The sequence below is a fragment of the Phlebotomus papatasi genome, chromosome 3 (genome assembly GCF_024763615.1).
Source record: "Phlebotomus papatasi isolate M1 chromosome 3, Ppap_2.1, whole genome shotgun sequence".
NCBI lineage: Eukaryota > Metazoa > Arthropoda > Insecta > Diptera > Psychodidae > Phlebotomus > Phlebotomus papatasi.
Window position 1 is genome coordinate 41,488,399 of NC_077224.1, and position 13,148 is coordinate 41,501,546.

Sequence of the window (13,148 nt, forward strand, 5' to 3'; positions counted from 1 at the left end):
AAATAAAATGCATATGCTTCCGGTGCAGAATACATACGGGAGATTCTCCGCATCGATGTGAATTCTGCCAGAAGACTTTTACACGAAAGGAACATCTTACGAATCACTTGAGACAACATTCCAGCGAGAATCCTCATTGTTGCAATGTGTGCAATAAACCATTCACCAGGAAGGAACACTTGATTAATCATATAAGGTTTGTTTTCTTGAAAAAAAAGGTGCAGCAGCAGTGAAGGCGTCTCTATTATTATATACTTCTTGCTTTTCCTACTTTTGCAGTCGATCCCATACTGGAGAACGGCCCTTTGCATGCAATGAATGCGGAAAATCGTTTCCACTAAAGGGAAATTTGCTTTTTCATCAGCGTAGTCACAACAAGGGTGCGGCTGCTGAGCGCCCTTTTCGCTGTGATTTATGCCCTAAGGATTTTATTTGCAAAGGTAAGAAAAAAAAAGAGAATTTTATCTTCAACTTCACCTCAAAAAAAGAAATCTTCTCAAAATTGACTGAGTTCTTTCTACAAAATGATGAATAATTGAAATGTGTTTTTTTTTGTTGTAAAAAATTCACGGTGAATCTTAAATTATTCAGTGTCTCCAAATTTGCTTTTTTGAATGTCCATTCTTGAATTTATTTGGATAAATGATGGATTTTTTTTTGTGTGTAATCTTTTCCTCAATAATTCTGCGATTATCGAGTTATATCAGTTACAATTTTTTTCGATTGTTGCTTTTTTTTTCAAAGCTGTGCTGACTTTAGCATTTTATATAGTTGATGAGGAAAAAAAAGAAAAGAGATAAAAAAAATTGCAAAATTATCAATTATATTTTTTTCCATCTCATTAAGTTTCTTGTTATCTTTTGAGACCATTTGTAATAATTTTCATGCAGCTGAACAAATTTAACTGAGAATTTGAGAAAGATGTTGATTTTAATTGGTTTTCATATTAAAAATATGAAATTGACTGGAAAAAGGGGTGTCAAAGCGTTCCAGCTTTGCGGCATGCTTGTACTCGTGATTTAGAGGTTTTACCGCAGTTAATAAAGTTCTTCATTATTATTAATAAGGTTCAGTCGGATGGGGAAAGTGCACCGTATTCATGCGTTTGTGCATTCGACAAAATATTTTTCCACTGCGTTATGCCCAACGCACAATAAATTTTGTTTGGTAAACATATTTTCAAAATTTCTTATAAGAGAGAAGGGTATGGGTAGATCTTTGTTTCATTCACTCTCATTGAAATGTCAAAAACATATTTACAAAACAAAAGTTATTGTGCGTTGGGCATTATGCCCATATGACATTTCAATGAGAGTGAGAGAGCTGGATCTAGTCATCTCGCTCATTCTCATGGGAAATTCTGAAAACATGTTTACAAATAAAAGTTATTGTGCGCTGGTAATTACGCCCAACTTTTGTTTTGTAAACATTTTCGAAATTGCCTGTGAGGGTGAGCGAGATGACTAGATTTAGATCTCTTTCACTCTCACTGACAGATCAAAAACATATTTACTAAACAAAAGTTATTGTGCGTTGTTCATTATTGTTTTTTTTATGTTTACTGGTTCCCAATATTTTTATAAATTTATTAGAATATCCCACAAAAAATAATTATCGGTTTATAATAAGTTTGAACCGGTCTGAGCAACCCTATGGCAAGTTGTCTTTTTTTTATATGGAGCTATTTGAATTCAGGTCATGGATTAAGCTCACAGACCTTGCAGGGTAAAATTATTTCGACATAATTCAAGTATATTATTATAAATCTGTCTAGAGGAGCTCTTATCCCTGTAAGAAATGCACCCTGTCAGACCGACTATCCCTTAGGGAATGAAGAGACCCATCCACGGCTTCATTGAGTAGAAACATCGTGGTTTTCCTAAATAAGTTTTAGTTTGAGTAACAGAATCCAATGTCTGAACTCCTCTAGTCGTAATTAGGGGATCACAATTCAGAGTTTGGCTGATGAAAAATTCAAAAGAGAAGTTCTCGAAGAAATCTCCTAAACTTCGACGGTTCCATGGTCGCAGAGCATTCTTTTTCACTGGTAGCAGGCATTGGGGCATATGCAAAGTCCTTTGAGTTTAAGGGGCGGTCCTCAGGTTTCATCCCCTTATAGAAAAGGTTCTGTTTCTCGACTTCCAATAAGCGCCACGGCGCGCCTGGCCCATTGTTCCCACGGCAGGCAGATTCAACATGAACTGCATCCACAGGAACAAAAGGATGCGCGTGTCTGGTAAGAACTGACACGGCTATTGCAATCCGGGGAGCTTCCCGATTCACACGGTAGAAGGCTCACAATGAACTGTCTGTGATTGGTATCACAGGCAAAAATCACGCCTAAGTCATAAATGGACATTTTAAATGCTCCTCTCTTACAAAAGCATATGCGTAGCCCTCCCGAAGTATAGGGCTTAAGTGGAAAAATGACATTTAGGCTAATATTCTGCATTTTTTTCCCCAAAACGGGTAGTTGGGGCTATATGAGACACAAGGGCGCATTGTGGTGATAGCGGGGATCTATCGTGACGTGAATATATTATAACTACTCCTAGCCATATAAAATGCAAATTTGTCGCAATATTTATCTGTCCAAAGGGTCCAGTTGTCCAGTATCCACAGCTTTTTTGACTTTTGATCTTAGAAATCCGTTATTACAAATGATTCAAGGACTTTGAATTTACCGCGAACAGGGAAGGGAACCAACTATCCGGGCTCTATTTTGTTATCAGGTGGAAAATCGCGACAACACATCTTATAAGAACGTTTTAAAATGCAGCGTCTTTGATTTAAATAAAAACTGTATGTGCTCCTAAGCGATGTACGATCAGGAGATTGGGATCTAAAATTAAATTGGGAGAAAAAGGAATAATTCCACCGCAAAGGTGTAATGGATAGAAATCAAGGGAAACTCTTTTTTAGATATTACAATAACTTGAGACTTTTTAGGATTCAAAGTCAACCCATTTGATAATGCCCAGTTCTTAATTCTGGAAAGATTAATATTCATAAGGCGGATAGCCTGAAAGGAATTGCAGGGCAATTAAATGTGATTTATGAATCAATTTAATCGGTAGTAAACCAGTATGCAACCAAAAACCATGCGAAAAGATAATACACACAGGGAGCTCTTTTTCGTGAGTTCAAGCACTCTCCAAAGCTGGTACGCTTTGCCATATCTTTTTTAAATCTTCATTTCCGGGGGAGCAGATTTTACTGCTCGAACTCCACGAAGAGAGCAGTATATAGTCCCTCGATTTTTTCACCCCCCAAAATTTCCACCTTTCATCCCCCGGAGACCACTTTTGTCAACAAATCTTCACGTTTCAGACGATTTCTGAAAAGTGTCGTTACGCTGTTTGTCCGTCTGTCCGTCCGGCTGTCGCCAGCTCTAGAGGTCAAACGGTTAGAGATAGCGACTTGGAACCTTTGGGAGACCCCCCCATAAGTCGACCCAAAGATTGTTAACATGCACTAGTGTGTAGAGGCCATAAGATCTTAATTTAGGTAAAGACAATTTATGCACAGGACCTCTAATGGATGGAGCCCTTAATGTAAAACAGTTTGAGATAAATCTTTACTGCCAAATTTCACAGGCTTAATATCGACAGCTCTATTCCATACTATTCAAAGTCGACTTAGAATTATATTACTCCGAGAGATACGTTGTTCCTGGGACCGAGATGTACAACTGGTGAAAATTTGGTGGTCATCCGGCGTTCGGGTAATGAGATATTCATATTTTTCGAGAAAAAAATTTACACAGGCAGCATAGGAAATCGCCAACTTCAAATGGCTCTTTGAAATGTTGTCATTTTGAGATAGAATAGTATGGAATGGAACCGTCGATATTCCCTAGGATCAGCCTGAGTCTGTTTAAATCATTAGCACTCCTTCTCATTCTTCTACCGCTATCCAAAATGAACTAAACATCCATTAATTCTTGACGAATAATTCTCCGAAGGGAGAAGTCCTTGTTTAACACTAAGAACGCATTTAAGAGGAATCAGCGCCGCTCCGAGAGACATCTATTATGTCAATTCAAATACCTATCCATAAAAAAAAGACTTGATTTCTCGGCAGGCGTATTAAAAGTAATAAATATTATCTCAATCACTGTAGAAAAATTGCCGTGTAGATAATAGATGTGTTTTCGGAGAGGGAAACTCCGTCCGGATGCGGCAACACTGTTTGTGGAGTTTTCAACCCAGGATCAAAAACTACCTCTTCTTCAGAGCTTTCGACACGCTCCGTGTCTTCCTGAGTGATCGAGTGTTGTCAAAGATCTGTGGGTTTCGTTGGGTAGGGGACGTTTTGCATTGGTGGGAAGGTTCTAGGATGTTCACAAAAGATCTCAACGGATGCACCAGACACTCTTTGGTCATTCGGGGACAACTGAAGTTTTTTTTTCAGTTTTTTTTTCAGTTTTTTCAGTTGTCCCCGAATGACCAAAGAGTGTCTGGTGCATCCGTTGAGATCTTTTGTGAACATCCTAGAACCTTCCCACCAATGAAAAACGTCCCCTACCCAACGAAACCCACAGATCTCTGACAACACTCGATCACTCAGGAAGACACGGAGCGTGTCGAAAGCTCTGAAGAAGAGGTAGTTTTTGATCCTGGGTTGAAAACTCCACAAACAGTGTTGCCGCATCCGGACGGAGTTTCCCTCTCCGAAAACACATCTATTATCTCAATCCTCATTAAAATCACTTTATTATTAGTTTAAGCATTAGTAAAACCGTTGAATATCAAGAGTTCTATTGATAATATTACATGGAATTGGAACTTTTCATCGAAACACAAAATAAAATATCTTGTGTAGCGTCAATTATTGCAAAAATATGAATTATTTTATGGTATTTGTGTCAATTAAAGGTCATTTGGTGTCACATCGGAGATCTCATTCAGACGAAAAGCCATATGTCTGTATTCACTGTGGAAAGTCATTTGTGGAGAAGGGCAATATGCTGAGGCACATTAAGAAGAATCATCCTCAGGCGGCACCAGTTGTTCTGGAGCCTCAAGTGATCAGTGAGTATTTCGGTGCTGTATAAAAAGTGTATTCATATTTTGATCTGCTTTTGATTTGAGAAGGGAAAGAAAAAGTTGTATATGCTAACGGATAAAAATCCTTTTGCTGTAGTATCTCATCAAAAGGCCACCTTGCTGTCGCCACAGATAGCTACATCGAGGCCAATTTGTAGCACAACGGAGACAGTAAGTGCCCTGCCTGTGACATCGACGATAACGTCCCATATCCTTCAGCATACAAATTCACAGACTGCATTGAGATTGTTGCAGAGCAGTGAACCGCCACCTCCACCACCACCGCCAATTCCCGTCCATTCGCCGGAGAATTCGGTGGGGTTGCAGGTTAATGTTCACAATCACAATGCCGTCAATGCGCCGCCGCCGCCGCATCAGCAGCTGAAGCCCTAGAACTACTATGGCGAATTCGGTGGATGCGGTGGATTAGTGACAGCAGTTGAAATAGTGAGTAGAAGACACGTACTAATGGTATAACTATTGAGGATCACTATGATGTTGTTATATATAGTAGATTTAGGGTATGATGCGATAATCTTTTTTTCTTTCTAATTAATTAGTAAAAATTCTTAGGATAGGAAGCTTAATGCGTTGCCTCGGATTGATTTTTATATCACAGAGGCATATCAGATCTTTAGTTTCTCAATAGGATTCTCTTGTATTTTTGTTAAATTTCCCGAATTTATCTAAAAATTATAAAAAAAAAAATAAATAAATTTCGGTAAACTACATTTTTCCATGCTGCAAGGGCTCAACTCTAACCACAAGTTTGCTTCAAGTTGGACAGTTTAAAAATTTACCGCACTCTTTTATTGCAAAGACAAAGAGAGGTTCATAACTTTGTAATATCAAAGGGCTTTATGTTGTCTTGAAATCTGAAATTCTTGACAGTTTTCCACAAAGGTGGCTTATCCATCTGACCAGGAGCTGGAAGGTGCTTTTGTGTCAGCATTTCATGCAAGAAACGACGTGTAGCTTGCACCAAATGCAGATGCAAAACGAATGCCAGAGACTACAACAGTCAATATAACCGACGAATTGTTGACAATTTGTTAACAGAATTGTTAAGTTTCTTGGTGATCATTTAGTGCAACTAAAAACCAATAAATCCACTCCCGCTGGTGTAATTCTGATAACACCTATTGCCATATTGCTAGACAGCATTTCCCCTTCAGAAAATTATAAAAACTTTCAGGAATGTTGCAGTTTAATGATACAAAATTTTTGCGCTTTTCAGCTGCACGAGATTCCCGACATTTACTATCTAATTTATAAAAAGTAGAGTAAATAAAGTGCTGTTGAGTTTAACTCCTTGGCATTTGCTTTCCTCCCTGCTGTTGTGGTATCCGGGTACTTCCGCAAAAAAGCTTTCAAGAAGAAGGAACTTATCGAGAAAAATAAATACTACAACACACTACAGCTGAAGTCCTTTTATTCAACTTACCGAGTGCTTTGGGGATTACAGTGGCGCAATAGGCAAGACTGTCGCCTCTTGAAAGGGTAGATCCCCGATTTGACTCACTGCTGTGAGTTTGTGTCCTGCTCGGTGCAAAGATCTGATTGTCTGATTTAGAAAATGTCCACGTGCAATAGGAACGTAATACAATGCACCGCCTTTGCCCGACTCCTCTGGGAGCACATGAAGCATCCACACTACGGGAAGGCGCTCTTGGGCAGTCTACAATTAATTTAGGAGATTCCTCCAACATTGGATGAATTATTGTAAAAATTATTACCTTATAATACAAATATCTCGATACGAATAACGATAATAAAGTAAGGGTCCGCAGCGGATTTAATTGAAATCATTAATATTATCTTCCATTTGTCTGCAGATGGAATAACTGCACCAAATTTCGGCCAGCTTGCAATTTCGGACATTTCCTTTATTTCTCCAATTTCCATACATTTTTTTTCATTCTTTAGAGATTGTACGATTAAAAAATAAATAAATAAATAAAAGTGTCGCCTCTACGAAGTGAAAAGATTTTAAAAGGGTTCCGGAAGAGCAAGGAACTATGAGAATCAAGGTGGCCGAAATATTACCCAAAGAAATGTCAATATTTTTATTCATTTTGAAATGCATTAAGAATAATTTTGCAAAAAAACAAAAACTTTAAACTACAAATACAACAAAGACTTCCCGTACCTAATTCTTAATATGGAACAATATATTTTATTTTAAGAGGAAAAGGAAATAAAATTGGCTCTGTTTATAAATCTGAAGAGGTGTTTGCTGACAACCTCATGTTCTACTATTTTTCTCTTATTTTTATACGCGTAGCCGCAATTCCTCTGTGTGATTTCCTTCACAAACTTACCAAAAAAAAAACAAGAATAGGAGAACTACTGTACCAAGTTTCGGCCAGCTTACAATTTCGGACACTTCTTATTTTGGTACAATTATGCTATTATGAAAAAAAAATCAGTAGAAGCAAGTTGGAAAAGGTTGCGTAAGCCTAATATTTATGCATTATGCATTTTTTCGTGTTCTGAACAGAATTTTTTGGCCTAATGTAAAAAAAAAAGAAATCGTATAAAATGTATAGTAATGGAAGCTCGCCTTTTACATTTTCGTCCTTCATAAGTTTTAAACAATCATATCAAGAAATAAAATAAAAATAGAGCCTTAGTTATTCATTATAATATATTTTTTCCCGCTGATTGAGAAAATGTTTAAAGTTTTTTCTGTTTTTCTGTGAAAATTTGTGAAAAGAAAGCGAATAGTGTAACGTCGATCTATTTATTCATTTTCAACCACTTTTTCCTATTGGGGTCACGGACTTTGGATCCAAAGGGACTCAGGCTGATCCTCGAGCATATTTTGCCTGAAAATTTGCTAGTAAAGATTTATCCCAAACTAATCATGGATTGAGGGCTTAGGATTTTCTATTAAAGATCTTTGCATCAATTTTCTTTACCTAATCCTTTACTACCAAATTTTATAGGTTAAATATAATGTACTCGAAGATCAGCCTGAGTGTCTTTCAGCCTTTAGGACACCTAGATTAGCAGCCGGTAAGGTATTCGGTATCGATTCCAATAATATCAAGATTATACGGAATTTGATTTAGTCAATTTGTCCTACGTCTGCCCCGAAGTGGAAACTCTTTCACAATGACTTGTATATGTTTTCTAAAGAATTTTTCCTTATGATACTATGTTCTCCTGGGCTCTGTACATCCCAAGTCCCAGAACACGGAGGTCAATGCTGCTTTCTTCGTGGTTTTCCAAAGACTGACTTCGTCTCACCGCGAACTCCTTGTTGCGGTACCGTTCTATAGAGGGCAAGTGACTCACGATTTTCAAATTATGACCATTGTAATCTTAATAGACGAATTGACTTCTATACACTATTCCAATAAAAAAATAAGATATTTTTTAGCATTTTACTGTTCTCACACTGAGAAAAAATGGGGGTGCGATTAACTTTTTTTCTCATAATTTTAATACTTTTTAAGTGTAAAAATATATCAACATTTTTTAATGTTAATTTTACACCATTTTAGGGGTAAAATTAACATGAAAAAGGGTAATTTTAACCCCTAATACACCTAAAAAGCATAATATTTACGCCAATTTCGGATCAATACTGCAGGGTAAAATAAACATTTCCGGAATGTTATTTTAACTTTTCGGATTTCTCTCAGTGCAGGTGTTTCCACATAATCGACTATTCTTTGTGTTGGTTCCTGTCACAACTGTTTCATGATTTTAGAACCTCACGAGGGCTGGAAAACTGTCGAGTCAGGAACCGCAGGAACCAATAAAAAGTCGATAATGCAGAAGCACTGGAGAACAATAAAGTGGTAAAAAAAACTGCCCAAGAGAAATATTTCCCTTTTTCATATTTCATTGGAATAGCACTATGAAATGAAAAAAAATGAAATGAATGAAAAATGAAGTGTTTAGGGTAAGTGTGCCTAATTCCGGCCAGCTTGCAATTTCGGCCACCTTTTTTGTTCCTTGAATCTCCATGAACTTTTAGATTTTACACATTGGGAGCAATTTTCGTCAAAAATTGCGTTTTTGACAGAAATTTGACGTTTCCCCCTACAACGCTGCAGGGAATTTCCTTCAAAAAAGCAATTTTTGACAAAAATTGCTCCCAATGTGTAGAGGCCATAAAGTGCTAAAAAAAATGTATTTTCATTTTTCATTGGAATGGAACCATTATTCATGTGTTGATATGCTCTGACCGTGCTATCGAAGTCGTATGGTAACGATGAAGTAGTAATGTCGAATTTCCGAAATAAAAGACAGCTCCCTGTGGCTGCTACTGAATCAAATTTGCACGTCTACCTGGCCAAACATGGGACAGAAAAGTTAAAACTGTTCCGATTAAAGTAAAGCTGTAGCTAGAGTTGTGCTCCAGTCATCTGAAAGATGTTGCAAACTGTAAGCAGGACAAAATTCTTATTTTCGCACAAAATGCCCTGAAAGTGACACCTTGCAATTTTCTTTTTGAAAATTAAGAATCGCATCATATCCTAGAGATACTGTGTACAAAAAAAAGATGATTTATAAAATAGGTGAGATAAGAAAGAAACTTATCAAAAATAAAAGAAATGAAAAAAATCTCTTGGGCTAATATGCAAAAAGAATGGAGAAAAAAGGATAATGCAGTGTATTAATATTGAGTTTTTCATATTTAGTTTCCTTGAGATGAAAAAAAAACTGGCAAAGACGAAAAACAGAGGAATTTATAGCAGAATGCGATAGTAGGAGTAGGAAAAAAATATGAAAGGTGAAATTTTATAATTTTTCCTATTAATTTGCAATTTATATTTTTCACCATCTGATGATTTTAATTCAAAGCTGATTTAGATTTTTTTTTAAATTTAGGATGCAGCTTGTTTTTATTTTTCAACTATATATTATTGAATTTACAAAATAATTAAGTTTCTATTAAGAGTGTGTCTCCTCGATTCACTTCTTTTTTTGCAATAAATATATTATATCCTAAAAAGAAACCCGTATCCCTGCCCTAAAAGGAAGCGCCATTTGTAGTTTTTACAAAGTCTATTGTTGAAAGAGAAAGAAATCATATTCTATTTTAGAGAATATTTTTATTTTTATTATTTTTTTTTCTTGAGAAAATTTATATTTATAGGACATACAACTTATTCTATAGTTATTGAGAGAGTGTGATTTATAATATCACCCAGTTTTTGGGATGAAAACAAAAGATCAATTTTATCTAGAGGTTTATCAGAAATAAAATGAGTCCCAATTGAGCCATTTATTCGAATTTCTCATTGAAAAATAAAAAAAGAGTTATATGTTAAAAAAAAGAGATGCTAAGCATTTGTCTGAAAAAAAAATTCTAACGCCGTTAAAAAATATCTGAATCGAGGAGAATGACTGATCCCTGACAGGATAGGTAATAAGAGAGTCAGGAGGTGAGTCTCATGGGAGTTATCCTATTACTTTATGTGTAATCCTTCTTACAATTTTTAATTATTCAATCGGCTAAATTTTACTGTAACTTTTCTAATTTTTCTTTTAATGTTGCACGGAGATATTATTTGACTATATAAATAAGCTCCACCCACAAATTTTACTAGGCCACGCCTTTTTTCATGATTTATGGTGAAATTACATTGACTTCTGTTTTTTTTTAAATTAAATAGTGTACTATAATGCCTTTAGTGTAAATCAACATTGCAAAGGGAAACTAGAGAGGTTTCTATGAAGAATATCATCTTTAGTTAAAAACAGGCCACGCCCACCACAAGATAAAGAACACCAATTTCTTGAAAATTTTCCATTGCGTTACAATTTGAACAATATTTCAGGTCAAAAATGGTTAAAAATCGGATTTTGAGGCATGAGATATAAAGAGATGAGGGGGTTTCCTACACTGAGGAAAAAAAGAGAGTGCAATTAACATTTTTTCCTCAGAACTTTAACACTTTTTGGGTGTAAAAATATATCAGCATTTTTTAATGTTAATTTTACACCTTTTTAAGGGTAAAATTAACATGAAAAAGGGTACATTTAACCCGTAATACACCTAAAAAGGCTAATATTTATACCGTTTTGGATCAATTCTGCAGGGTAAAATTAACATTTCCGGAATGTTATTTTAACTTTTTCGGATTTCTCTCACAGTGTAGTAGGCTTTACATATCTAAATGTAGCCATAACTTAATTTAGCCACTACTCTATCCGCTTAGGGCTTTAACAGACCTGAGGATTAGCCGAGAGACGGCTTAATAATAATAATAATAATAATAATAATGCTAGCACAACATTCCATGAAGTAACAAGACCTTCCTGCAAGGGGATTTCTAGACAAGCATTACTATTTTTTCTTGTACGGGATGAGATTGTCAGTCCCATGCCCGTGGAATCAAATGCAGTGAAGCTCACTGGATGCAATCCGAACACCTTTAACGCCAGAAAAATTCCTGGTGACCTAAAGGGGATTCGAACCCGGAACACTTGCATCATAGAGTGAGTGCTCTACCACTTGACTCATTAGAGTGCCCGATCAAATATAATTATGCTAAGCCCGAGAGACGGCTTAGCATAATTATAGTAAAGAGAGGTAATCCCGATGCTTTTCATAGAGTGCGACTTTAACGCTTGTTTTTGGACTAATTAAAGATTTTTCCCCATTCCAAATCAATAGAATTATTCTTTGTTTCATTTAGAATCATGATAGAAAAAGAATTTTAGCAATAATATTGAACAAAATTAATAAAATTACGATAATATTAATATATGCGCAATATTTGTTGATAACTGTTGATAACTGCGCAAAACTGCGATGCTTTTTTCTAACTCAGTTGAATTCGATCAAACTCGGATGCTCATTTTAAGGAAAACTTTAATACAGTTGTGTTCTGTGAAATATCAAAGACAATTCTGAAACCATCCCGTGAGGTCTTCAGCAGTAACAGTAGCTCTTTCCAATGAGAAGGATTTTGGTTTGCGCATGCTGAGCTCTGGATGACGCTGAAGGAAATTTCTGAACCAAACGTCTCCGGGTCTTCTATCTGTAAAATGGTTTGGAATTTTGTAGATCTCACAGATGAGTTTAATGCTGTCCAGAACTTGTTCCTTCCCGATGGGATGCCAGCCATCCGCACATCCCAGGAACCATTTGACAACTTCCTTTTTCCTGTTCTTTTGATAGCGTTGTTGGCCTGCCATTGGGGTACTCCTCCGGGTATTTGTCGGTCAATTTGTTGTGCAGTGTTGTTCTTGGGACATTAAATGTTTTGGATGCATATGCTATGGTAGAATCATCTCGTACACACTGCAAGGCATTCCTAAGACCTTCCTCCTTAGAGTATGGCTTGTCCTTATGGGTCTTTTCTTTTGTTCCCTTCGGCATCTGAAACAGAAAAAGAGTCCTGAACAATGCAATTTCTGAATTAAAACATTGATATTCACAGCATCCGACTTAGGTCGAAATGTAAACATTCACAAATTCACTTATTTCTGTATGAATTATTAATATATTATATTATTAATATACTCTTACTCACCTTGTAGATCAATAACTAAGCTTCACTTTTATTAATAATTTTGATAGAAAATTATATTTCATAATAAAGAAAAACCACTAAACTTTTTCCAGCGACGAGCTGTCAACAGTAAAATTCTCTGGGAAATTAAATCTTTAGTACACAACCCAGCTGACACGAGTTTGAAAAATAATTGTTTCCCTCACTTCTTAAACCGATAAAAATATAATTTTTGGTTTTTCTTAAAGTAGAATAGTTATGTTATGTTACTGCAGTGAATAATTATGGAAATAAAAATTTAAGTTATATTTAAAGTGGATTTATCGGAGTTGAATCGGTCGCTGCATCCGAGTTTTGCAATCGTTACAGTTACATGGCCTTACTATAAGTCGGCTCTCGGCTTAAGTCGTAAGTGTGCCTAAGGTATTATAGCCACGAAATCTCCATTTATTCATATTAAAATGTATTAAGAATGATTTTAGTGTGTCAAGTAGTAGAGCGCTCGCTCTATGATGCAATTGTCTCGGATCTGAATCCCCTTTGGGTAACCAGTAATTTTTATGGCGTTAAAGGTGTACGAATTGCATCTAGTGATCTTCACTGGACTTGATTCTACGGAGAA

General features: G+C 36.1%; 2 protein-coding genes across 8 annotated transcripts in view; one reads left to right on the top strand and one right to left on the bottom strand.

The window, feature by feature from the left end:
* LOC129805701 (zinc finger protein 271-like) overlaps positions 1-10,342 on the top strand; it is a 28,340-nt gene extending 17,998 nt beyond the window's left edge. For 4 of the 7 annotated variants that reach the window (XM_055853792.1, XM_055853785.1, XM_055853791.1 and 1 more), the window contains exons 6-9: positions 29-196; positions 280-440; positions 4,878-5,033; positions 5,146-6,275. In XM_055853792.1, coding sequence (XP_055709767.1) covers positions 29-196; positions 280-440; positions 4,878-5,033; positions 5,146-5,441 — 781 coding nt within the window. In that variant the 3' untranslated portion in view covers positions 5,442-6,275. Of the gene's footprint in view, positions 1-28; positions 197-279; positions 441-4,877; positions 5,034-5,145; positions 6,276-9,703 lie in introns of those variants that run through there. The other 3 variants (XM_055853786.1, XM_055853789.1, XM_055853787.1) reach the window with 2 other exon arrangements.
* The window catches only part of LOC129805721 (39S ribosomal protein L4, mitochondrial), a 147,122-nt gene that overhangs the window by 87,134 nt on the left and 46,840 nt on the right, over positions 1-13,148 (bottom strand). The gene's annotated exons all lie outside the window — the stretch shown is intronic.